The sequence below is a fragment of the Natrix helvetica genome, assembly GCF_964273705.1.
Source record: "Natrix helvetica genome assembly, chromosome: 7".
Lineage (NCBI taxonomy): Eukaryota > Metazoa > Chordata > Lepidosauria > Squamata > Natricidae > Natrix > Natrix helvetica.
The window spans coordinates 25,198,337-25,226,186 of NC_138558.1; the positions used below are offsets into that span (position 1 = coordinate 25,198,337).

The 27,850-nt window shown below is 41.3% G+C and overlaps 1 protein-coding gene across 1 annotated transcript in view; it reads left to right on the plus strand.

The window, feature by feature from the left end:
• ENPEP (glutamyl aminopeptidase) overlaps nt 1-27,850 on the plus strand; it is a 61,093-nt gene that overhangs the window by 23,193 nt on the left and 10,050 nt on the right. The window contains exons 7-15 of the mRNA XM_081959562.1: nt 2,805-2,939; nt 6,113-6,178; nt 13,355-13,420; nt 14,012-14,163; nt 15,720-15,799; nt 21,012-21,145; nt 21,252-21,307; nt 22,557-22,707; nt 26,090-26,163. Coding sequence (XP_081815688.1) covers nt 2,805-2,939; nt 6,113-6,178; nt 13,355-13,420; nt 14,012-14,163; nt 15,720-15,799; nt 21,012-21,145; nt 21,252-21,307; nt 22,557-22,707; nt 26,090-26,163 — 914 coding nt within the window. The remainder of the gene's footprint in view (nt 1-2,804; nt 2,940-6,112; nt 6,179-13,354; nt 13,421-14,011; nt 14,164-15,719; nt 15,800-21,011; nt 21,146-21,251; nt 21,308-22,556; nt 22,708-26,089; nt 26,164-27,850) is intronic.

Below are 27,850 nucleotides of genomic sequence, written 5' to 3' on the forward strand. Positions count from 1 at the left end.
ATTCCTCTGCCCTGCCCTGTAGGGGGGCCTCCCGCGGCCTCTGAAACAAGAGGGAGTGGGACACCCGAAACAGGGCGGCAGGGCGGTTCTCCGCGGATGCAATGAGAGTGGCACAATATTGGCGTTTGGCCACTCTCAATGCCACAAGGTACGTCCTTAAATGGGCTCGTGCCTGTGTTCGATCAAATTCGGAGCGAGAGGATCTCCAACGACTCTCTAGACGTCTCTTGCGGCACTTCATCACCCTTAGCTCCTCGGTAAACCAAGGGGCTAGGGTGGATCGTTGCCGCCGGAGAGGCCGCAAAGGCGCCACCCGGTTCAAGGCCCCGGTAGTTGCATTATTCCACGCAACTACCAGGTCCTCTACCCGGGGGCGGGTCAAGGTTACAGGAGGTGGCCCAAGCTCCGTCTGGAACCTATCAGGTTCCATCAGGCGCCTGGGGCGGAACCATCTGGAACTTTCCGGTTCCGCCTCCCCGCAGCGGGAGGTAGCACCAGGGAAGTCAAGACGGAGGAGTGAGTGATCTGACCATGACAGGGGAGTGATGGTTAAGTCCCTTCCTCCCAGATCACTCAGCCACTGGCCAGAGACAAAAACAAGGTCCAGAGTGTGTCCTCCCTCGTGTGTCGGGCCCTGAATCATTTGAGTCAGGTCCATGGCTGTCATGGAAGCCATGAACTCCCGAACCCCCTCTGATGCTTCTCCCATCGATGGCAGGTTAAAATCCCCCATCACTAAAAGTTTGGGGGTCTCAACCGCCACCGATGCGATCAGCTCGAGGAGTTCGGGCAGGGCCGCTGATGTATAGCGAGGAGCCAGGTATACTATCAGCAGGCCCAACTGTCTCCCAGGCCCCCATTTCACAACAAGGGATTCACATCCGGACGTCTGTGGCACAGTAGACTCCCTCGGCTCTAAGTCCTCCCGAATAATTGCTGCCACCCCACCGCCCCTTCCCTGGGCCCGGGGCTGGTGAAATGCTCGGTAGCCTGGTGGGCACATTTCGACGAGGGGAAGACCTCCCTCGTGGCCCAACCAGGTCTCCGTTATTCCCGCAAGGTCCGGCTCCCCCTCTAAAATTAGATCGTGAATGAGGGGGGCCTTGTGAACAACGGACCTCGCATTGCATAACAGCAGCCTCAGGCCTTGGGTCTGTAACTCTTGACCACCTAGAACGCGGGGGTTGGTACAAGCGACCGGGTGTAACCAGCAACCACGGTCTCCCAACCGACTGTAGGTTCTTAAGCTGTCCTCGTATCTGCCCCTCCCTGCGACCGTTGGAATTAAAGAGCCCTGTATAGGAATGGTGTCCTCCCCCTCCTCCTCCCTTCCGCCCCTTCTGTTCGCGACCACACCTGGAGGCCCGGCTCTCACATCGCTCCTGGTCTGACCCACCCACCCCCCCTCCCTGGAACCCCCTAAAAACAATGTAAAACATTTGACTAAAAATCCCCTCAGCTTCCGTTTCTTCCACCTCTCGGGGTTCACAAACCCGTCATCAAGGCAGGCCCTTGTAAGAGCCAAGGGCCATACCTGCGAGAGAGGGGCCTCCCGCAGGCGGAGCAGGTCTAACCTTGAATAAATTGATAGAATATTAAAGCCCAATTGGGTAAGGGTGCAGGTAGTAAAAGTCAATAGCCGGAGGGCCAAGGTCTTAATGGGATACTAAAGCTGGAGGCTTTAGTATCCAGATAGTACTTGGAAAGAGGGCGGGGGGGAAATGTTCAAATATTCCCAAAGTGGAGCAAATGGGGGACAGTCCAAGGTGGTTAAAAGTAGATGTAGTTACAGATGTTACAGATGTGAGTTCCTTAGTGAATGGGAGGTGGCCTTTTTAAGCCCAGCTGTTCTTAGTCTTAGTCTGGTCTGGGCAGTCAGTTAGTCTGGTCTGGGTAGTCAGTTAGGCTCATCCATGGCCCTAACACGGGTCTCCAGTGACCTCTAAGGTTCCAGGCCATCCCAACCATTATTTAAGGTCTTCTTCTTCTTCTTACTGGTTTCCAACATCCTCACCTTGACCCCCCCATCTGGCGTCTCAGTTCTCAGTTCTCTTAACATTCGCAGCAGTTTGGGGAAACGCTTCCAAGATTATCAAGACACCAGAGCAAGTTCCCGGGAGCATGGGAGCAGCCAGGATACGGCCAGCTGTTATGGGGGAGTCCCTGGCTGCGGTTCTTTCCACACACCCAATACCACAGCCATCTCCCAGTGCCGTTCCCTGCTGCCTCCCCATTCTGCTCACCATTCGGTGTCCTCTGGTGTCCTTTAGCATTGTAAGGCGGCTCCCGAACTTCCATTGCCTCCCCGTCCTCTCTGGTGCCGCTGGCTTGCCTTTTCCCCTTTCCTCTTTCAAGCTCTTTCAAACTCTTTCAAACTTCGCGCCGCGCTGCGCAGCTGCGATGCGCCGCCGCCGCCATTGCCTCGCGGCTTCCTTCCTCGGCTTCTGAGCTCCGCTCCGCTCCTTTTGCCTCCAAGCTTCTCCGACCACCCCTGGTGGGCTAAAACAAGCCCCAAACACGCCAGGGTGGTCGGGCTATCCGAATCTCAGCCCCCCGATGCCATGGGGACCGGCGGCAACCTCCTACCCCTGTTGGGCGCTCCCCGGTAAGTCCCGGTAAGCTAGGAGCTCAAACAGGCGACCGCCATCGCTGGAAGCTCCTCCTCGATGATAGGTGAGATTGACTTGTGGCATGATTTTAGTTATGCTCATTGTTTATCATGTCTTAGCCTGCTTTTAGCTAATTAAGTAAATCATTTTGGGGAATAATAACTTTTCCCACCAACTCTTTTTTTTTCTCCACAGCTGGACCAAATTTTAATTGATGACCTACTCCCAGTGCTGAAGGATGATTCTTTGGTTTCATCTCACCCTATTACCATGAATGTGTCTTCTCCTGATGAAATAACTTCTGTGTTTGATGGCATATCCTACAGCAAAGTAAGAGCTTAAGTTTCCCCACATAACTGGGACAAAAGAAATATTTACATATTTAGTGTTTGAGCTGATTTTTTTGATCTTGGGGGGGGGGGGGGGACATGAGATGAATGTTGTGGGATATGTATATTTTACACTTCTGTTATATGTGTCCAGTATATCTGCCCTTTGTGGTGTTACAGTTCAGGGGCAGGAAAGATGGAGAACTTGGTTTCCTTGACTAGCAGAGGAACAGAATACAGCAAGTAGTCCACAACTTGCAACCCAACCAATTGGGACCAGAATTTCTGGCCCAAATTTTGATCGCATGACCATGTGGATAACGTGACAATTGTAAATTCAAGTACTCACTTGAATTGTAACTCACTTTTTTCAGTGCCATTGTAACTATATAGAGAGTGTTTGGGGCGATAATTAGATAATCGTCATACACTGCACTATAATTTTCACCACTTAGTGGTTTGCAAGAGTACAGCTGCCCACGTCAATACAAATTATATGAAGTGACACACAGGAAATGGCAAAGGTTAGGTAAATTAATCATTATCTTTGTGGATATTGTTCCTACCAGTTGATAGTTTTTATAGTGTACTCTCTGGGTCTCTCTATAGCAGGGCTGTCAAATTCGTGGCCTGGATGTGTCACACGCTGGCCACACCCATGCGCCCAGTTTAGCAAAGGGGAAAAAGTCACGATATGTCACATCACGATGTGTGACAATGCGGGTTTGACTCCCCTGCTCTACATTGTATCAACAATGAATGATACTTAGATGAAAATGGCCTTGTCTCTTTGCAATAGCCATGTGTTCCGATCACTACTGGCTTATATAATTCAGGGAAAGTGGCTATTTAAATGGGTTTTCACTTTTATAGTCAGCCTCTGGAATGTGTATTTAGGACTTTCATAGTCAAGGTATGAAAAGAAAAGAAAGAAATGGTCTGAAATGTACAACTGATAATGGGATTCTCAGGTATGAAATTTATGTGATACAGCCTTCACTTTTCCTTGCACAGGGGAATTGTTGTGGTCCAAATCATATAAGATTTACTCATGACCAGGCATGAATCACCAAGTGTGTTTGCTGGACCAAGGCTAAAATCACACGTCTGGATTGAATTGTGGCAAGCAAAGTTTGCTTGCAATCTGTTTATAAATGAGGAAGATGTCTTGTATCAAATCAGAGTGTTACTCTACTTCTGTCAATGTTGTCTAGGTTGATTATGAACAGATCTCCAGACTCTCCAACTTAGCAGTGCCAGTGATTGAACTTGGAACCATCAGTATGCAAAGCATATATTTGCTACTGAACTCTGACATTTTTCTCACTGGATTGCTTCAAGTTGGAATGGGAATGGGGAAACAAAGCCACTGACCGTAAGAAATATGTAAGTTGGCACAAATGACATGAATGGGCATGCCAAATGGGGATGTCTCATATTTATCAGATGATATCTTCATTTGGTGATGATAAATCTTCAGTTTTCCAGATGTTTTTTTCCTGTTTCTGTTTTCTGTATCTTTCTGTCCTTGTTCTTTAGAACAGAACAGAATAGAATAGAATTGAATTCTTTATTGACCAAGTGTGATTGGAAACACAAGGAATTCATCTTTGGTGCATATACCCTCAGTATACATGCATTCAGTTCTGGTCTCTGTATACTGCATTCAGTTCTGGTCGCCACGATGTAGAAAAGATGTGGAGACTCTGGAGAGAGTGCAGAGAAGAGCAACAAAGATGATTAGGGGACTGGAGAGTAAAACATATGAAGAACGGTTGCAGGAACTGGGTATGTTTAGCTTAAGAGAAAGAAGGACTAGGGAAGACATGATAGCAGTCTTCCAATATCTCAGGGGTTGCCACAAAGAAGAGGGAGTCAAAGTATTCTCCAAGGCACCTGAGGGTAGAACAAGAAGCAATGGGTGGAAACTAATCAAGGAGAGAAGCAACTTAGAACTGAGGAGAAACTTCCTGACAGTTAGAACAATTAATCAGTGGAACAGAAATTGCCTCCAGAAGTTGTGAATGCCCCGACACTGGAAGTCTTTAAGAAGATGTTGGATAGCCATCTGTCTGAAACGGTACAGGGTTTCCTGCCTAGGCAGGGGGTTGGACTAGAAGACCTCCAAGGTCCCTTCCAACTCTACTATTGTATTGTATTGTACATAAAGAAAAATAAAATAGAATACATTCATCAAGAATCATAAGATGCAACACTTAGTGATAGTCATAGGTTACTAATAAGGAGCCAAATTATACAAGGAAACAAATAAAACAATATAAATTTTAAAGATACAAGCAACATGGTTATAGTCATAAGTGGAAAGAGATAGGTACTAGGAAAGAGGTAGGAGCGTTTAGTTAGAAAGAGATAGGAGTATCTAGTTTCTTTTTGTGGCACCTGTGCTTATTGAATGGTTGTGGGGTATCAAGAAGGGTACTTCTGTTATTTTCTGTTCCTTCTTTGATCCTGAAGTTTCCTTGCCTATCTCCATTTCCCAAACTTCTAAAGTTCCATAGAAGTATGTTCCTCACCTTATCTGAGGTTTGATTGAAATGTTGAAAGTCAGGGAACTTGTGGATGGCTTGAAAGATTATTGTACCAATGAAAGAGAAGTCATTAATCTGTACACAGGGATATGCTCATTTGGTTATAATAATTCTGTCCGTCAGTGAGATTTGTATTAAAATGTTCTCCTTAGAACTGAAGTCCAAGTTGATGTGATCTTCCTCAGAGTATTAATATGCACAACTGTGGAAATCTTCAACAGACCAGAATTTTTAGATATGTTGGTTTTTATCAATATCCCCCAAAATGTAGAAGAAGAAAAAAATCAACGTGAAGCCACAAAAATCCAACAAGAGCTTGAGTTCAGTAATTTGGGACTGAATAGTTTTATATGATATCTGCTTATGTAAAGACAAGATTTCAACAAATGGGTAGGCAATGTTTATTAGTTTTGCTAATTCTCGGTTATAAGGAGTTTACTACAATATAAAGAATAATTCGTACTATGATTGTATTTCTGGATTGCACAGAAATAGGGAGAGTATACATTATCAGTGTGTCTTATTAAGGCAAGCTGGAACAGTTTGTTTACTTTTTGAACACCACGAGTACAAATTGGTATATGAAGTACTCTTTATCAATATTATCAAATCTCTGTCTATCTAGGGAGCATCAATTCTCAGAATGCTTGAAGATTGGATCTCACCAGAACACTTCAGAGCTGGATGTCAGGTATACTTTCTGATGAAATTAAACCCCAAATGATTAATCATTTGAGACTGTATATATTTTTCTGGGGAAAAGATTATTGGATTTTAGTTGTGAATTAACAGACTTCGAGGAGTGTGTGTGAATTCGGGGTTAGGACAATCTTCTCTAACCTAGTGTCTTTCACTTGAGTTTGGTTTAAAGGACCCTGAATTCTTTTTTTAAATAATGATTTTATTTGCAATGTCTTCCCTCCTTCCATTAACATTGCCACAATTCCTGAAGAGGTGATAAGAGCAACTTCTCCCTGAACCCTGATTTTGGTCAGAATTAAATTAGTTAAAAATGTTTTCCTTGTGCTCCCAGAAGTGTCAAGTAAAATGATCTTTTGCTAGCTGATCTATGATCATTTGGTATGCTTTTTTCTGATCTTGACTTAGAAGTGGCTTCTGTCCACGATATCTGCACTAAGGTGTTCGACATTGTAGTTCTTTTCTCATATATAATCTGTGTGAAGTACATCTTGTCGGTCCTGTAGTGGTGCCGGCAGGCCGAGTTGCAGTAATGTTTTATTGATCATGGCCATATATTTGTCCTCAATAATAATGAAAGCCTTGTTGAAAATGTCATAATTTCTAATGTTGGATTTTCTCTCTTACCAGGGAGAGCCCCCTTGTGGAGTACTGTGAAGCCTTTACCATGGTACTCCACTGCACTGTACAGTAGAAGCCATTTTAAGGCACAACAGGGTGTTAGGGATTTCTTACTCCCACAGTATTTTTTTCCCAGAGAGTAAGTCATCTGTGTACCACATTTGGTTGAAATTGTTTGAGGCATTCCAGAGTTATACTGGAACACACACACACACACACACACACACACACACACACACACACACACACTCTCACCCACTTTCTCTGTCTCTCACACACACACACATACACCCATTTATATATATATATATATATATATATATATATATATGTATGTATGGATGGATGGATGGATGGATGGATGGATGGATGGATGGATGGATGGATGGATGGATGGATGGATGGATGGATGGATGATTGGATGGATAGATGGATGGATAGATGGATGGATGGATAGATAGATAGATAGATAGATAGATAGATAGATAGATGTAGATGTAGATAGATAAAATGTGCCCCCACAAGACTGTAAATATCTAACATTATTATGTGAGTTATATACATTAACTATATTATATGCAGCACAAGTCAATTCCTCTTCACTCAAAGCAGCCTTGGGCAACAATGTTTTAGTCCCTTTCAGCACTTCATACTTCTGCCATCATATGGTCTTCTAAAAACTTCATGGTTCCCTTCTTTTTCCACTGGTCTCTTTGTTTAGCACAGTCAACCAATCAGTTTCCTTCACAAATTGAAATGTTCTTCTTTCCTATGGACATATCTGATTATTTAATTCAAATATGTCTTTTAAATACTTTATATGAGGTGATATTCCAAACTTTAGTCCATTGTTTAACTTCCTTATTCCAAAATCTCAGTAAGCTTTTTGCATTCAATTCTTTTTAAATCATTGTAATTGCTTCCTTCTTCTTATTTAATCTGTCCCAGATTGAAAATACATTAACCCAGATAACTTTTGGATGCTTGTTACACTTTAAATATGTTCCATTTAAACATGCTTTAGGAATTGGATCAAGCAGACCCAATGCCATTTTAACATACTTCCTGCATGGCTGTGAAAATGGTGTCTTCTTCTGTGGCTCCTGGTACTCTATTCACAGGTCACCCTCAGGCAAGGGTGAGATTCAAAAAAATTTAGCAAATGGTTCTTCGCCTGGTTGTTAGGTGGGCGTGGCCATGGTGGGTGTGGCCTACTCAGCCTCTTGCACCATGGCGGGGGTGGGGGGGCGTTTTCATCCTTCCCAGCCTCCAGAGGCTTCCCTCGAGACTCAGGGAGAGACTCCGGAGGCCGGACTTCCAGAACTTCCTTGAAAGCTGTTTTTCGCCCTCCCAGACCCTCTGTGCGGGCCCTATATTTACCTGGCATTCCAATCAGGCCTTGTGGAGACTTCTGGGAGGGGAGGGGGTGGGCGGGGCCAACCAGCCTTTGCAACTACTGGTTCGGCAAACCAGATGTAAAACTAGCTTCCGGTTTGCCCTAACCAATCCAAACTGGCTTAATTCCACCCCTGCACTCAGGGTCCCTCTGTACTCTGTGGACTTCCTCTTGAAGGCCTGCCCCGTCCCCAGAACACATGTGAGCAATCTCATGAGTTTTCTTTCTCTAAAGAAACTACCGTATTTTTCAGAATAGAGGACGCAACTTTTTCCCTCAAAAAAGAGGCTGAAAATCTGGGTGTGTCTTATATACTGAATACAGCATTTTTTGCCTCCTGAAACTCCGCCCCTTCACCAAAATGGCCGTGCATAGCTTTTAGAAAGCTTTCAGAGCTCCTGGGGGCCGAAGAGGGCAGAAATGAGGGGGAAAAGGTCCGTTTTTTGCCCCCCCCAGCCCCTGGCAGCACTCAACAGCACTCTATAAGGTTCCTAAAGGCTATCCATGCCCTTTTTTGGACAAAAAATGGCCCCGTTTCCACAAAAAAAACAGCCCATTTTTGCTTGTTTTTGACCCCCCCCCCAAGAACACTCTACAAGCCCCCTAAGGGCTATTCATGCCCTTTTTGTGTGGGGAAAAAACGGGGCCCATTTTTGCAAAAAACTGGTCATTTGGGGGAGGTTTGCAGAGTGCAAAAAACTTTTTTTAAATTTTCCTCTTCAAAACCTTGCTATGTCTTATACTCTGGTGCGTCTTATACTCTCAAAATATGGTTCATTAGGTCAGGTATTTTATCCAGCTGTCAGTCTCTGTCTCTGCATTATCCCCACTGTTCATAGACATATGATAGTCTGCCATGTTTCCACCCTGAGGTCTCTGTTCATCTTTATCTCAAAAAAACATTTTGAGGTTTGTGTAAATATATGTGTTGGTCTTGTTGTATTCGGGTCTTTTCCCGAATAAAAACTTTGTTTAAAAGGAAGAACACACATCATGGTCCTACATGCTGCCTACCTTATAAAAAGGCACCTATTAAGTAGAGCTAGAACTGAGATGAAAGCAGTTAAGGTTTCAGAGCCTATAATAATATTGCTCATAATTGCTGGTTGAGAAATAATGATTGTGCAAGCAGCTCTCTACCTTCTGCACTTGATCAAGATGCAATTGGGTAGCATATTTGATCTGTACTTCTGATGCAAGCTAGGAATAAATTATATGAAAGCATCGAAGTGCTGAGTGTGACAAACAGTGCCATCTATTGGTCTAATGCAGAACATTCGAATATGTAGGAAGAGCCAAGAAAAATATGATTTACTTCCAAGGTATCAAATCAAGAGACGACTTCTGGGGTACATGTAACAACTACAACTATAACTACAATTATACAACTACACACACACACACACACACACACACACACACACACATGCACACTTAAGGAAGGAACTTTCTGAAACTTCCTCATTGTATATGTACATAGATACAAAATTTTCATCTTCACTTCAACTTCCACGTTGCTGCTATGAACACATTCTTAGAAACTGTGTCCATGGTTGATTTCCATCGGAAGAAATCCAACTGCTCCAGTTTTCCCCACCACATCCTCCACACCTTTTGAGATAGGTTAGGCTGAGGAACAGTGGCTAACCCAAAATTGTTGATGAGCTTCTGTGGGTGAAATTTTTTTACTATTTCTTCTCTATCATCTTATCCACTAAACCATACGAGCTCTGACAAAGGGAAATATATACTTTTGATGTATAACTTTCAATGTCAGCCATGACCATTCACAGCACAGCTGTTGCAACTTTCAATAACAGCACAACCAAGATAGTGTCTTATCAAGTCTAACTGTTGGAAGAAATGTCCTTCTGGGTTCAGTTCCAAGTGGGGAGAAAGACACTGGAAACATGGAGGCTGATTGGAAAGATGTTTTAATGGTGGACAGGACCACATGGATTTGAAGTCCTGGGCAATTGAGCCCATGGTTGTGTGTGTGTGTGTGTGTGTGTGTGTGTGTGTGTGTGTGTGTGAGAGAGAGAGAGAGAGAGAGAGAGAGAGAGAGAGAGAGAGAGAGAGATTTATACCCTCTCTTGGGTTTTGAATCTTGGTTGAATCTTGCTGGGTGATGAAATGAAAGGGCTTTGGGCAAGTCCTATTATGGCTTAATGGCATTGTCTGGTTTGGATCTTGAGTGAGGGCTAATCCTATCACTCTGGAGCTGAAGGTCTTTTGTCTTGTAGATAAGCCGGCACCAAAATATCTGCTGAGGCTGCGTTTCTGTGTCCCTTAAGATTTCTATTTCTCTTTTAGGGGAAACATTCTGCCTTTTTTCATATTTCCAAGAATATTTCATTTTTCTAGGAGAAGGGTTGGTGCTAACTTTCTACAATACAATGTTCTTCATGTCTCTGTGGAGACATTGGAGTAGCCATGTCCTCCATCCACCCCCACAAAGTGAAGAGAAACTTGTCCCAAAGGTTCATTTTTTCAAAAGACCTCTGGACTTTTATTGGCTTAGAATCGAACATAGAAGAACTGAATAAACATCTTGGATGTGAGAAGTGAAATGTTTTCAAAGCCCAAGAAAGTCCAGTTGCCATTAAAAAAAAAGCACATCTGGGACAACTACAACTTGGATGATTGAGAATCTCCATAGACAAGGAAAGAGGAAGGTTCTACTGATTTTCTTGCACTCGGTTATTAATCTGAAGGAGAAATAGAGGTAGTCCGCGACTTACGACCACAATTGAGTCCAAAATTTCGGTTGCTAAGTGAGTTTTGCCCCATTTTACTGCCTTTGTTTGCCACAGTTGTTAAGTGGATCACTGCAGCTGTTAAGCTAGCAACTCAGTTGTTAAGTGAATCTGGCTTCGCCATTAACTTTGCTTGTCAGAAGGTCGCAAAAGGGGATCGCATGAGACACACACACACCCCGGGACAATGCAACCGGTCATAAATATGAACCAGTTGCCATGCGTCTGAATTTTGATCATGCAATGGTTGTAAATGCAAAAAAAAAAAAAAAAAAAAATGGTCCTAAGTCACTTTTTTCAGTAGTGTTGTAACTTTGAGCAGTTCCTAGACCAGAGGTGTCCAAACTTGGGAACTTTAAGACTTGTGGACTTCAACTTCCAGAATTCCCCAGCCAGCCATGCTGGCTGGGGAATTCTGGGAGTTAAAGTCCACAAGTCTTAAAGTTCCCAAGTTTGGACACTCCTGTCCTAGACAAATTGTTGTTAGGCGAGCAGAGGTGGGCTGCTGGGGGCACGCAAGGAGGCTCGGGAAGGGCAAAAAATGGGCCTATCAGAAGTTTGGGCCTCTAGAGCCTGGGGAAGCCGTTTTCATCTTTCTGGAAGTTCGAGAAAAGCCTCCGGAGCCTTGGGAGGGCAACCCTCGCCCCTGCCGTAGTGCAGGAGGCTGATTGGGCCATGCCCACTATGGCCACACCCACCCAGCAACCAGACAGAGAACCCTTTACTAAAATTTTTGAAGCCCGCCCCTGAAGGCGAGGACTATCTGCAGCTGTAGAATCTTCTTTGCCACTTTTTGCTTGTGGCCCTGTGGATAAAAACGGATGAAATATGTACCTTTAATCAACCTATCCATTTTTTTAGTAAACCAGGCATGGTGCATCCATAAAGAGCATCCCATTCAGCAGACGTTATCCTCACGGACAGTTCTTGTCAAGCTCACCTCTTTTGTTTAAAAGCTGACTTCAGGTAGAAATTTAACAAGAAGGGGGAAAAAAAATAAGTTTGAAACAAAAGTGCTGGGTTAGGGTGTTGTGTGTAGAGAGGAGGCAGAGAACACTTAAAAGACAATTCAGCAAAAACACAGCTGTTCCCTGACAATAAAATCCACACTCCAAATCTTGCATGTCTGCCGCATCGGCTCGTTGGTCCCTGAAAGCAAGCTTGAATGCTTTTGAAAGGACAAATCTATTCTTTATCCAGCAGTGACATTGAGAGTCAGCAGTTTTTAGCCTGACAAATGTATTGGGCTGTAGATTAGGGCAAAGAGCTGAGAAAGAACGAGAGAGAATTCTAGCTGTGTTCTTTTTCTCCCCTTTTTTCGGTTGTTTGTTTACTGAAACTTACGCAGTGTGCTTAGATTATAAATTCCTGTCTTGTTTAATGGATGAGGGACTTATTTTAAGATGTGTGTTCTTGAATAATTGAAATAGAGTTGAAGCAGAGTAGTATGAGCGTAATCCCATTTTACCTAAATAGCTTTCACTTGGCGAAATAATTAAGGTCAACAAAAGTAACATTTCTAACTAGGTTTAAATCAAGGGTATTTTTAAAATTCAGGGTTGTTGTTGTTTTTGTTCACCTTGGGGAAAAAAAGTATAGACATAAATTTTTTATTTCTTCTTCCTTAACAAATAATTAAAAATTATTTATTTTTAAAAACTGGATTTTTAAAACCTCAGCATTTCACACCTATATCCTCAGTGGTGGGATTCAGCCAGTTTGCACCTATTTGGGAAAACCAGTTATTAACTTTCTTAGCAGTTCAGAGAACCGATTGTTGGAAGAAATCTCATTTTGGCTTTTTTCCACTTTACAGGGCTAATCCTGTAAGGAAGGCAGGAGGGAAACATTCTGGTGTTGTTTCTAGTCTAATCTTTATTTCCCCGCTTATAGAAACCGCCTCTTCGGTTAACCATTATTACATTGTAACAGCTAAGGCGAAGCGCCCGTCAATGTGAGTGACATTGAGTTGGCCACGCCCACCCAGTCACATGACCACCAAGCCCCACCTACTTAGAGCAGAGAACCAGTTGTTAAATTATTTGAATCCCACTACTGCATATGCTATATATCATAGTGGAAACTTGCATCCCTCTGGGTGTTTAGTGGGATATGATGAATTGCCCTGAAGCTTTAAAATCACAACTGGGATTGTTTAGAAAACAATTGAGCACTAGCTACTTGTTTGCCTGCCTCCGTGACATGCTTTATCTGTGTATTGGATAGAGTTGGTCCACTTCACTAAGCCATGTACCATGATCAAAAGTGATCTGGAGGATGACAAGTTAAAGAAAGATGTTCTAATAACAATCAATATAACTTGTTAGAAATGTTATGGCAAATGCTAAAGTTCAGAATTTGCAACCCCATGTAATAACTTTCTTTCCCCCCACAGAAATACCTAACAGACCATGAATTTAAAAATGCAAGAACAGAAGATTTCTGGAAAGCAATGGAAGAGGTATGTTCTCTTTCTCTCCAGTAAGTTCATACTTTTCACTAATACCATCTTAGCATGCATCAGAGAAGAAATAATAATTTAGCATTAATCATGCTTTTCATGTTGTTGTGATGACACAATTAGGAAAAGACACGGAGAGCACCAATGAATTAAAGAACTATGAATTAATGGTATGCTAATAGAAATTTGTGGCTAATAGCAATTTGCAGCTTTTTGTGTGTGTACTTATCTTCCAACTGCCAAAATTTGCTGGCTAGAATTGTAAAGTAAACAAACTGAAGTAGCCAAGCAAGACTCAAAGAAAAAGTACCAAAGATTGAGCCTCAATTATGTTGTACCCATTAGGCTGGCGTACTAACCAAATACAAAGTTTGATTGGCGGACCAAATGATTATCTTAAAAGGGCTCTGAGAAACCAATCAAAAGAAAAGAAAAAGTGCATTAGCACAAGATGTGCCACCAAAACTCCAGCTACAATTTAATATCTGTCGCAAATAAACGAACTGCTCAAACACCTCCTGGACAATTGATACCATCTCTATTTTTGATGTTGAACACTCTCCCAGCATGATCATCTATTGTTGTTTTTAGGTAAGTGGAAAACCTGTCAAAGAAGTGATGGACACATGGACCAGGCAGATGGGTTATCCTGTGCTGAAAGTCAATTCAAGCTCAACAGTTACACAGCAACGTTTTCTATTGGATCCCAAAGCAGATCCTTCCAAGCCATCTTCTCCATTTAGGTATCTTCTGTCTAACAGTTTGATATGATATTGCTAGACTGGGGAAGTTTGTTTTCTCAATGGTCTTTACCAAGTTCTTCTCAACATAGATAATTGATATTGTAATAAAATAGTTTAGTTGACTTTTATTTTAGGACTGGAGAACCTATGAACTTTCTGACGTAGTTGTGGTGTAATTTCCATTTTTATGCCAACTGGTAACTGGAATTAATGGAATTTGGAGCCCAGCATTTTCAGAACAAATTGCCAATCTTTGCCTTAGTTAATCGCACTATTTTTCTCCCAAATCAACCATGATTCTACAATCAGTGAAATTGTACCGTGGTGGCGCAGTGGTTAAATGCAGTACTGCAGCCTACTTCTGCTGACTGACTGCTGACGGCAGTTTGGCAGTTCGAATCTCACCAGGCTCAAGGTTGACTCAGCCTTCCATCCTTCCAAGGTCGGTAAAATGAGGACCCAGATTGTTGGGAGCAATATGCTGACTCTGTAAACCGCTTAGATAGGGCTGTAAAAGCACTGTGAAGAGTCCCAAAGGTACTTTTTCAAGAAGCAACTGGACTTTCTGGTTTTTCTTTGAAGATGTTTCTCTTCCCATCCAAGAAGCTTCTTCAGCTCTGGAACAAAGCTGAAGAAAATTCTTGGATGAGAAATGAAATGTCTTCAAAGAAAAACCAGAAAGTCCAGTTGCGCCTTGAAAAAGCACCTATGGGACAACCATGACCTGGATGTCTGAGAATCTCCATAGCCATGGTGAAATTGTATATAAGTCTAAGTGCTATTGCTATTGATCAATTAATTTCAATAGCTTGATTAGTCATTGCTTTGCTAGAGATTCATTGATTCCTCACTGACAGAGTATATGTTTGCATTCAAAAGGCCTCTAAAGCAGGGGTGCCCAAACTTAGGAACTTTAAGACTTGTGGACTTCAACTCCCAGGATTCTGGGAGTTGAAGTCCACAAGTCTTAAAGTTCCCAAGTTTGGACACCCCTGCTCTAAAGGAAAGCAGCGGCCAAGTAAGTTTAAGTAAAACTAAATTTGATGGGCAGACAGGTTAGCACAGTAAAGGCAGCCTACATTGTTGGAACTGTTGCTAATTTCTACAGCTGAGCTACAGGTAGTCCTCGACTTACAATCACAATTGAGCCCAAACTTTATGTTGCTAAGCAAGATAGTTGTTAGGTGACTTTTGCCCCATTTATGACTTTTCTGGCCACAGTTGTTAAGTGAATCACTACAGTTGTTAAGTCAGTGGCACGATTGTAAAGTGAAACTGGCTTCCTTATTTTGCTTTAGTTGGCAGAAGGTTGCAAGAGGTGATCACATGACCCCAGGATATTACCATTGTCATAAATATGAATCAATGGCCAAGTGTCCAAATTTTGATCATGTGACCGTGGGAATGCAGCAACGGTTATGTGAAAAAAATGGGTATATTGAAGCAAATATTCCAACCAGCAAAACCACAGATGTTTTAATAGTATCTTTCAAAAATGGTGGCATGATTCATTATAAAAATTCTTTTAAAAATATGTCTCCTTTCTGAATTTTCAGTTACAAGTGGAATATTCCGGTGAAGTGGGAAGAGGGGAAAACATCAAATATAATATTCTACAATAAATCAGAATCAGCAGGTAATCAAACCTAATGGGTAGTAACCATCCATAAAGTAAAGATTTTTTTGAATCACATCCATGGAGGGCGAATACCAAAGTGGTTTGAACATTGCTTTCCTCCTCTGAACTGTTTTCTCAAGTTCCAGTCTCTCCTATAGGGTGGAATTCTTTGATGATGTTCCATTTAGGTAGATCCAGGCCAAATCCAACTTGGCTTCCAAGCCTAGAAAAATCAGAGTAAGGGGCATTAACTTGATAGGAGTTTCTTTTGAAAGAGCAAGGTTGGCCAAGAGAATTCACCACTTTGAATTCCAAAGAAGAATGATTCTTCTTTTCACAGTTCCTTCTCAGGTGGTAGCAATGTCCCAACTCTATAGCCTTTCAAATCTTTGATTGAAAGTTTTTGAAATATCACTGATGGCTGTCTGTGCAGGCAGATACCCTATCCATCTCTCTATGAATTGCTTTGCAGTACATAGGGTAACCAGTTAAGGTGACTCCAAATCACTCCAAAACTCAAAACAGGAGGGAATCACCTTAGGCATAATGAAGGTAGTCATACCATAATCATTGTCCATGCTGGCCTGTAGCCTCAGTTGGCTATTATTATTCTTGGTAGAGCTAACTATTTCTTACATTTCTTAATAATGTCATGTGCCTTATATAGGACAGAATAGAGTAGAGTAGAGTAGATAGAGTAGAATAGAATAGAATAGAATAGAATAGAATAGAATTCTTTATTGGCCAAGTGTGATTGGACACACAAGGAATTTGTCTTGGGTGCATATGCTCTCAGTGTACATAAAGAAAAATAAAATAGAATCCATTGATCAAGAATCATAAGATACAACACTTAGTGATAGTCATAGATTACTAATAAGCAATAAAATTATACTAGGAAACAAATAAAACAATATAAATTTTAATGATACAAGCAACATGGTTATAGTCATAAGTGGAAAGAGATAGGTACTAGGAAGGAAGAGAACAATAATAGTAATACAGTCTTAGTACATAGTTTGACAGTGTTGTGGGAATTAGTTGTTTAGCAGAGTGATGGCATTCAGGGGGGAAACTGTCCTTGTGTCTAGTTGTTCTGGTGTGCAGTTCCCTATAGCGTCGTTTTGAGGGTAGAAGTTGAAACAATTTACGTCCAGGATGTGAGGGGTCTGTAGTTATTTTCACAGCCCTCTTTTTGACTCATGCAGTATTATGCAGGTGTTCAATGGAAGACAGTTTGGTAGAAATTGTTTTTTTTTTTTTTGCAGTTCTAATGATCTATTGAAGTCTGTATTATGTATGCAGTTTGAAAATTTCAGTGAATACAGAACAGCACAACTCTCCTGAATATGGAATACAGAATTTAGCAGCCATGCCAGTCTCCAAATAGTGCTAGAAATATTACACAGATTAATAATTTATTTATGGAAGGATTACAGAGCTCTTTTTATAATCCTTAAGATCCTATATGGCTTGGATCTAAGCTACTGGGTTACTTGTTGTTAATGATTATTCTTTATGCAACAAGATTATATGAGAAAAGTCACCGTATAATGGTGTCTGGCCCGATAAGATAAAGGGCTGCAATCCTCTGGATTTACACAACAAATTTCTTGCTTCGGGAAGTCGCCACGGTGACTATTGATCTTCCATGAGGCATCTTGCCTGTCCCCTCCCCCTTAATGATGGTCTTTGATACAAATAGGTCCTACACTGCCTGTTCTTACAGAAGTAATCAATACAATATACCAAATATTAGCTATTTTATAATATGTAATGATGATACATACAATACAACAATACAATAGTAGAGTTGGAAGAGACCTTGGAGGTCTTCTAGTCCAACCCCCTGCCTAGGCAGGAAACCCTATACCGTTTCAGACAAATAGCTATCCAACATCTTCTTAAAGAGTTCCAGTGTTGGGGCATTCACAACTTCTGGAGGCAAGCTGTTCCACTGCTGTTCCACTAATCAGTGCAGTTTTTATTAAAAAATAAAATGATCAAACACAAAACGCATTTATACTTCAAATATGAATGCCATATTGTCTCTTTAAAAGGGAAAGGGAGGGATGGCTTGGTAAAACAGATACTTCCAAATTGCTTAAATGTCGGGGAGGGGGAAGGAGGGGTTACAAAACATGATGCATGTTCCAGTGACACCACAAGATGGCGCTGATCTGTTACAAACGGCTAGTTTAGTACTCAGATCAATCTTGCGCTGTTCCAAATTTAACGTGGAAAAATAAAATCACGTTCATCAACTTTCTTCAAAATATATAGCTGGGAAATGTATGTACTAATCCACATTTGGACAGATTTCCGGTGTAAAAGTTTTACCTATTTCTGCAGAAACAAACTGAATTTTGATGCAAAGTCCTTCCCTTCCTTTCCCTTTCCTCTCTCCCTTTCCTTTCTTTTCGGTCTGCTGTCTGTCTGAAATTATTTGCATGCCCTACTCCAGGGGTGTCTGGGGAATTCTGGGAGTTGAAGTCCACAAGTCTTAAAGTTCCCAAGTTTGGACACCCCTGCCCTACTCACAAGCGCCTCCTGGTGATTACAACAATTATCAGTCACTCAGTCAGTCAATCAACCAGAATAGAGTGAAAGGGACCTTGGAGGTCTTCTAGTCCAACCCCCTGCTGAAGCAGGAGACTCAATACGATTTCAGACAAATAGCTGCCTGGTTTCTTCTTAAAACCTCCAGTGATGAATCACCCACAATTTCTGAAAGCCAGCTGTTCCACTGATTAATTCTCCTTGCTGTTTCTCCTTAATTCCAGCTTGCTTCCCTCCTTGATTAGTTTCCATCCATTGTTTCTTGTCCTGCCCTCTGGTGCTTTGGAAAATAAGTCTTCTTTACAACAGACCCTCAACTATTGCAATACTGCTTTCATGTCCATCCTAGCCCTTCTTTTCTCTAGACTGGCCATACCCAATTCCTGCAACTGCTCTCTGCTATTTTTCCCTGTTCAGATGAAGCAGCTTCTTTTTCTCTCTTTATTCTTAAGGATTCAAATCCTCCTAAAATATAGCAGAGGGAGAGAAATTGGGGCACGTAAGTGACAGAAAAAAATACCTCCCCCATTGCTGATTCTGCTTAACATGAAAAATGTGTATTCCCAGTCTGGCAAGCTAGGAATGCAGGCTGGCATAACAACATGCTTATAGTATTCATTTATCTCTTTATAGCTGCTTCAAAAACCTTACTCCAAAAAGACACTTAGAAAAAAAAAATGACTGCTTTTACTGTTTGATTTTACCTGTGGTTCTGACTTTGTTTTTCTTGAGAATGGGGGGAAAAGGGCACAATTGTTTTCATGTCTACTTGGTCATAGAGTGGAAAAACAACAATTACCCACACACCCTAAATTGGGTAGGTCAACTCTATCCACTCAAATGCCTTTCTGATGCAACGAAAGAGGGAGAACCTTTCCTTGCATTCTATGCAATATGAAAATTGCAAGTCAATGCTTTTTATAGACTAGGGAGGTGGTGTACACCTGTTTCTCCATCACTGAGTTGCTGGGTTCAGGGGTGGAATTTCCCTCCCCTTCCCCTGATAGAATATAGTCCATCCTGTCTGTGCGTGAATGTGCTCAAAGCGTAATATGATTTTTAGTCCAATGTGGTCTCTGCAGGAGGTGTTGCAAAATAATCTCTGATTTCTGCCCACGAAGATGGCAAATCTGAAACTCGGAAATTACTGACGTACCAGCAGATTGATTTGTAGATGAATTACAGACTTTCTGACTTAAAGTGAACTCATTCTGGTCATTATTCTTTGTTAGAATAAACCACATCAGGCACACCATGGTCAAATTTATTTAAACTATGGTAATCATAAAAATTTAGCCCTTTTCTTTCCAGCCATATTTAACATGCTATTCTACACCTAAACAGTGATGGCTCAACTTGTACAAGGTGCAAAAAACACAGGCTGAATTCTTATAAAGAACAATAGCTATCCAAGACTTCTTTAGTGCAGGCTGGTAGATTATATGAACCCAGTCTAAAGAAAGCACTTCCTTAGCACTGTTTGAATGCTGTACAGCATTGGTGTCAAATTCAAAGCCCGAGGGCCAGATCCGATCCATGGGATACTTAGATCTGGCCCAAGGGGGCACCCTGGAAATAGCGAAGGACCTCTGCAGTGCCTCTGCCAGCAAAAACAGAGCTCAGTGGGGCTGCACACACCTCCCACCCCCCCACCCCCCAGGCTCCATTTTTGCTAGCAGAGGGCCAACCAAACAGACTAAAATCAAAACCAAACAAACAGAAAAATGTTTCCCCTTTTGCATTCAACATGCAAGAAGGGACAGGAAAGAAGAAAGGGAAAGAGGAAAGACAAAGAAAAAGAAGGAAAGATGAAAAGAAAGCAAGGAAGGAAAAAGAAGGAAAGAGGGGAAGGAAGAAGAAAGGAGAAGGAAGATGGAAGGAAAATGAAGGATTTTGAGGAGGGAGGGAGGGAGGGAGGAAGGAAGGAAGGAAGGAAGGAAGGAAGGAGATTATAATGAGGGAGGGGAGCCTGGGGGTGCTGCCTTGGCACTCGGGCCACCATAGGTACACCCCGACATGAATAACATTGATCTGCCTACGCCCACCCTGGCCCCTCTCCCCCCCAGTCAATCAGAACCCTGATGTGGCCTTCAATGAAATCAAGTTTGACACCCTTGCTCTACACAGTACCGATGGAGTAGGGTTGGAGGTGACTGCATTGCAGTTCTGCTAAAAAAAAGGTGTTAGAGGACAAACAATATCCAGATGTGGTTGCTAATTCTGAGGAAACTCCCATAAATCTCCACTATTGAGTTGATCAGTTGCCCACATCCAGAGACTCAAGATAGATGAGATGTGAAATGAATGTTGTAGAGGCTGAATAAGCAGGTGCTTGTAATTATGAGATATATTGCAAGAGAATTTTAGCTTTTTCACTTTTGCTGAGATCCTGGTGAGAATTGTCTAAGGGTGGAAGATTTTTCTCTTTCCTCTTGTTTCCCGTTATTGGAAAGGAAATGGTGAAGTCAGCAAAAATGTTAAATTCCTCCCCATAATAATTCTTTCTGGGTATCTCCCTGTCTGCATTTTTTTAAACTAGTCCTTTTAAATAAAGTCAGTGTTGTATCAGTTTTGGTTTTTCCTAATGTTTGTCCTTTGAAACATATTTCATACTACTGTAACATATTTATAACTTTATTCCCTACTTTTTTTGTTGTTGATACCACCATAGGAATTACTATTCCACGACCCAATGATCCCAATTCTTTCCTGAAAGTAAACAAGGATCATGTTGGTTTTTATCGTGTAAATTATGAACCCCAAGTCTGGCGTGATTTAGCTGATATTATGATAAAAGACCATCAGGTCAGTCTGCTGAAATTAAACGTTGGTTCAGTTTGGAGATTATTATTCACTGCATTTTAATTTTACCCATCTGATGTCAATTGCTTCTCTCTTTTTTCCTTTTTAGAGGTTTAGTCTAGCTGATCGCGCCGGTTTTATAGATGATGCCTTTGCATTGGCCAGGTAGGTCTCGTCATTAAATTAAAGTAAGTAAATGAATGAAATACAATTTGTTTGATGCTATATTACAAGTTAGCTGTTTAACATAATATTACCTCAAGAAACATATGTGAATGGACACCTGCAAATATATTACAATTCATTTTCTTGTTGCTAAGGTTGCAATCCTATGCGCATTTACTTTGCAATAATATCCAGTGAACACAAAGGAACTTATTGCAGAGTAATTACAAATGCCCTTTCATTCCTTGAGGTTTATTCTCTTACTGTCATACTTAGTTCCCAAGAAACTCTTTTTTGAGAGAGAGAGAGAACAGAAGCCATCATTCATCGTTGGATTTTGCAATATAGATATTCCATGAGTTCTAGAATCAGTGAATCTGGAAAGTATGTATCGTATTTTTCGGAATATAAGATGCACCTTTTTCCCTCAAAAAAGAGGCTGAAAATCTGGGGTGCGTCTTATACACTGAATACAGCATTTTTTGTCTCCCGAACCCCCCCCCTTCACCAAAATAGCAGTGCAGAGCTTGTAGGAGGCTTTGAGAATGCTCCTGAGGGCTGGGGAAGGCAGAAATGAGTGAAAAATGGACCAGTTGTTTGCTAAATTTCCCCTCCCCCAGCCCCCAGGAGCACTCGACAAGCCTCCTAAAGGCTATCCATGCAATTTATTTTGACAAAACGGGGGCGGTTTTCACGAAAAATGGGCCATTTTTTGCTCGTTTTGGGGGGGCACTCCCCAGGATCACCCTACAAGCCTCCTAAAGGCTATTCATGCCTCTTTTTTAAAAAAAAAACAGGCCCGTTTTTGAAAAAAAGAGGCCGTTTTTGGGAGGTCTGCAGAGTGCAAAAACCTTTTTTAAAAAATTTGCCTCTTCAAAACTTTGGTGCGTCTTATACTCCGGTGCGTCTTATACTCTGAAAAATACAGTACTTACTGAATTTGCAATTTGGAATGCTATTGGTCAGATCTTTAAAATTTTGTGAGGCTGCTCTCCGTACAAACATACCAAAATGTATAGTACATACTGCAAGCTACATGTGATTTTATTCTTATTGCAGTGCCCTTAATCTGTTTTATATAAACTGACGATTAGATCATCAAACGTTATGTGCTCATTTATGGATAGAATAACAACTAACAGATAACAGCAACAATAACTAAATAACTAATTAATAAATAAGTGATAGTCCATCCGATTTAGTTCCTAAGAGGTTTCTTCATTTTCCTTGCTTTTTATTTCCCCATTAGAGCTGGCCTTCTGAAGTATGCTGATGCATTGAACCTTACAAAATATCTGATAAATGAGACAGAATATATACCATGGCAAAGGGCTGTAGTAGCAGTATCCTATATTGGACACATGATTGAAGATGATACAATACTCTATCCCAAATTTCAGGTAAAGTTCCCTGTGAAATTGAATATATCATGAAAACAACAATAAAAATCTCTCGTCCTCACATTCATTTGCCTTCTGCAGTAATGCTGAAGAACTGACTTCATGAATCTGGAGTCATTAAAAAAAAAACGAGTCCTACTGCATTTCTGAAATGTATTTGTTGTTAGTTGTGAAGTCGTGTTCCGCCCATCGCAACCCCATGGACAATGTTCCTCCAGGCCTTTCTGTCCTCTACCATCCTCTGGAGTCCATTTAAGCTCATGCTTACTGCTTCAGCCACTTCATTCCATCCAGCCACCTCATTCTCTGTCCTCCCCTTCTTCTTTTGCCCTCAATCGTTCCCAGCATTAGGCTCTTCTCCAGTGAGTCCTTCCTTCTCCTTAGGTGGCCAAAGTATTTGAGTTTCATCTTCAGGATCTGGCCTTCTAAAGAGCAGTCAGGGTTGATCTCCTCTAGGACTGACCGGTTTGATTGTCTTGCAGTCCAAGGGACTCACAGGAGTCTTCTCCAGCACCATAGTTCAAAGGCTTCAATTCTTTGATGCTCAGCCTTTCTTATGGTTAAATATTACAATTTAATCTTATAGTTTTTATAATTTATAATTTAACGTATAATTATAATTTATATATTATAACTTATTATATTACATATATTTTAATTTAATCTTATGGTTAAATATTATATGACAAATTAAATAAAGTGTCATGCTTCTGGAAGGTTCCTGCTCAGAAGGTCTACCTGTCCCAAATTTAACAAATTTTAGAAGTGTTTGTGATACTTATACCAATCTAGACAGTCCTCCTAAACCCACCAGGTTTTCTCTCTTATGGATGATTGTGTAATTGTGGATTGCGAATACTTGGAATGTGAAAGGCAAGGAAGTAAGATTAGCTTTATGTTGTCTCCCCACCACCATCACTTCCATAAGTCCCATGAAAAAAAAAGAGTTATATTACCCCACATCAAAGTCACAAAACAGCATGTAAGCTTCTGAATTCTGAAGACTTTTGGAAAGCTCTTCATCAGCAGGAAAAAGGTGAAAGAGAATTTGCTTCCGTTTCAAACTATGTGCCTGCATGTAGATTTAATCCAGGGCAGAGCAGGACTAGGTGGCCAAAGAATAAATTGGTTTGTATGAAATCATTTCAAATTTGCATTTACAAATTTACAAAGGCTCTCCGAAATGGGTGATATTGATGATCATGATAGAAATAGAGAAAGAGGAGGATGTGGAAACTCTAGAAAGAGTGCAGAGAAGAGCAGCAAAGATGATTAGGGGACTGGAGACTAAAAGATATGAAGAACAGTTGCAGGAACTGGTTATGTCTAGTTTAATGAAAAGAAGGACTAGGGGAGACATGATAGCAGTGTTCCAATATCTCAGGGGTTGCCACAAAGAAGAGGGAGTCAAACTATTCTCCAAGGCACCTGAGGGTAGAACAAGAAGCAATGGGTGGAAACTAATCAAGGAGAGAAGCAACTTAGAACTGAGGAGAAATTTCCTGACAGTTAGAACAATTAATCATTCGAACAGTTTGCCTCCAGAAGTTGTGAATGCCCCAACACTGGAAGTTTTAAAGAAGATGTTGGATAGCCATTTGTCTGAAATGGTATAGGGTTTCCTGCCTAGGCAGGGGGTTGGACTAGAAGACCTCCAAGGTCCCTTCCAACTCTGCTATTGTATTGCATCTCCCATTTTTAAAAAAAATAAATACATTCATGGGCTTGATATTTGAAAGCATAAATAGAAAGAAGATGGACAACTGAACTAGAAATAATTTTATAGGAGAGAGGGGAAGGAGGGAGGGGGGAGGGGGGAGGAAGGAAGGAAGGTGGAGGGAGAGAGGGCAGGAGGGAAAGAAGGAAGGAAGGATATTTTATTGAAGATATGAAAACCTAAGCTAATTTGTGGAAAATATAAAGAAATGTATGCTATTCTGTAATTTTAGACTTAAGAATGAGTTAATTACTTAAGTTTGGGGGCTTCTAGAACTTTGCCTTTTCTGTGATACAATGAAAAAGGTCATTCACACATATAAATAACCAGTTGTTAGAGAGATTTAATATCAGCTCCTCTCAAGGAAACAGAGATCTTGTACTATTTCATTGGAACAATGTTGTTTACCCAACAGAATGCAGACATTTGGGACAATAGTAGCGCAATTGAAACGTATCCAGTGGGAAAGCTATCTGACTAGACACAATGACAGCAGGATAAACAGTAACCTGCTTTGCTTCCTGACGCCTGATCTCTTCTAGTGACTTTCCAGCCACTGTCAAAAGTCCACTTAATGCAAAGTCTCTTGTTTTATGGCCTCAGAGTAGCCCTAAAAAGACCATGTTTTAACTATATCCATTTTCATCTATTCAAAAGGAAGATCTTTTTTATGAACTGCCATTGGGATAACAGAAACTCATCCATTTCAATCATAATCAAATTCTTACTGTAATATTTAATATACTGTAGAGAGTACTAATGTTGATAGCATAGAAATTGCAATCAACTGTTTACAGTTGTTGTTCTGCTTAATGCTGATGACCTCAAGAGGTTTCCTGAAACCTGAAAAATGCATACAAGATGTTCTATAGGTGGCACATCCAACCCACAAGATTAGCTAAAAGTAACAAAACTTTATCGCCACAACGTTGGAAATGTAATGCTGCACTAGGGACCTTCTACCATATGTGGTGGGAGTGCACGAAAGCTGGGGCTTTTTGGCACCAGATAAAGTATTTGGAAGATATGCTAAATCAATGGATGGAGTTGAGGCCAGAATTATTTCTACTAGGGATCACAAAAGAAAAACATGGCAAAGGTGGACTATATTTAATGCTGCATATTTTAACGGTGGCAAGACTGGTTTTTGCACAAAAATGGAAAAATAAAAAGACTCCCTCGGAACAAGAAATAATAAATAATATACTGACGTGCGCAGAAATGGACAGACTGACACTAGAGCTCAAAGACAGGGGTGAGATGGAATATCACGAAATCTGGGACAAATGGTATTGATGGTTAGAAATGAGGGGGGAAAGACAGAAAAACACAGACAAGTTAAAAATATGGTATTAAGAATGTGTGATAGGTAGGAATTGGATATGCATTTGTATGATTAGTAATTATATAAAAGAAAGGCTCAACGGACAGGTAATCTGACTAACTACACACACCTGTGTAATGGATATAAAATGTAATTGTTGTAAGATCTAATCACTATATGGAAACATTTAAGCCAGAAATGTCGCACTGTGTCCAATATTTTTAATGTTTAAGTAATAAAAAACTTTTTTAAAAAAGAGGTCTCCTGAATGTAATTAGATTATTTAAATCTGATTGCTATATAGAGATTCCAACATGAACCTTTATTGCTTCTCTTTTCAGAGGTATTTTGGTAGCCTGGTCAAGCCCATCACAACTGAACTGAAATGGGAGACTGATGGTGACCATATCAAGAGGTGAAGCATTTGTTTCAACTGCCTTATATGCAAATTTGCTTTGGAGCATTGTATGTTGTGTATTCTCTTTCAAATGACCCTTAGATGTCCCGCTGATGTTTATCAGCCCTTTATTTGTAGGATCAAAGTTACAGACAAATGAAACCTTGTGCATAATGAGATTTAATCATCCTATTTATGTTAGAGGAAGAGGGCCACCCTTGTTAGTTGTTAAACAGACAAAAAACAACAACAACCCCTAAACAGCTATACTAACCAGTTTCTTAATCTGCATATACATGAAACAGAGAGAAAGAATGTGATGGGAGGGGGTGGGGGAAGGTTTGAAGATAGTCTTAAAGCTTAGTGCTCCCAGATAAGGAGCACTATGTTTTTAAAATATGTGGAATTACCGTGTCCTATATGGACACTGTTTCTTTCATTGATACATTTCTTGGGTTTTCTAGTGTTGCTTCCGCATCTTTTCACTGTAAAAAAGAGTGTAGCGCAATTGGTGTAACTGTACAATTCTCGTTGACTGATAGTTCTTTCCACCTTCCCTCGCTCTTAATTTCATCATCAACATTGATCCGAGCCTGCCTCCCGAAGCTTTTGATCCACCCTGGGACAATATGATAGGGCATGCAGTAATCTAACATTTCTCTAGAAGGAATATGATGCGATAATCAAATCAATATCCTCCAGTGTCAAAAGTTCCTTTACGTGACAAACATTTTGTTCATTTTCCAAAGTAGCTGCATGATCAGATGAATCACACAGCAAATATTGGATTTTTTTCAAGCTTTCCATTGTAAGCACGTAGTACCTCTATTGGCTCCTGCTTCCCTTTCTTTCTCATCTTGACCTTCATATGCCCTGAAGGAGATCTGTAATTGGGATCTGACTTTTTGGTTACTTAAATGGGTGTGCAACAGTGGTGGGTTGCAGGCGGTACACCCCGTTATAGGCGTACGGAAGCCTGCCTGGAGCACCGGGTACCATTCCGGTATGGTGCTCCAGAGGGCCCCCTGTCTGCCCGAGCTCCTTACCTATCCTTTAAGCCTTTGGTGCTTCTGCGCATGTGCATGGCACGTACGGCACCTGCGTGAAGCTCTGCCAAGCAGCTGAAGCATCGCAGAGGCTTGCGGAGGCATCGTAGGCAGGTACGATGCATTCACGCACTGCATGCATATTTGCAAATTCCACGCGTCCATGTGGATGACGCCGGCCCTGTTCCAACCGTATTGGTTGGAACAGGATCCGGAACCCACCACTGGTGTACAACTCTCAATGGGTGTGCATCCTTTATTCAGGTCCTCGACTGCATACGCTGGTTTATTGACAGGTAGTCCTCGACTTAAAACAGCTCATTCAGTGACTGTTCAAAGTTACAACGGCACTGAAAAAAGTGACTTATGACCGTGTTTCAAGCGTATGACATTGCAGCATCCCCAGGGCGACGTGATTTACATTTGGATGCTTGACAACTAGTTCATATTTGTGACGGTTATAGTATCCCAGGGTCATGTGATCTCCTTAACAACCATGTTACTAACTTAACAACTGTAGATGTGGCAGGAAAAGTCGCAAAATGGGGCAAAGCTCACTTAACAAATGTCTCAGCGGCATACATTTTGGGCTCAATTGTGGCCGTAAATCGAGGGCTACCTGTATATTCAATCTAATTTGAATATACATTCCCTTTAGA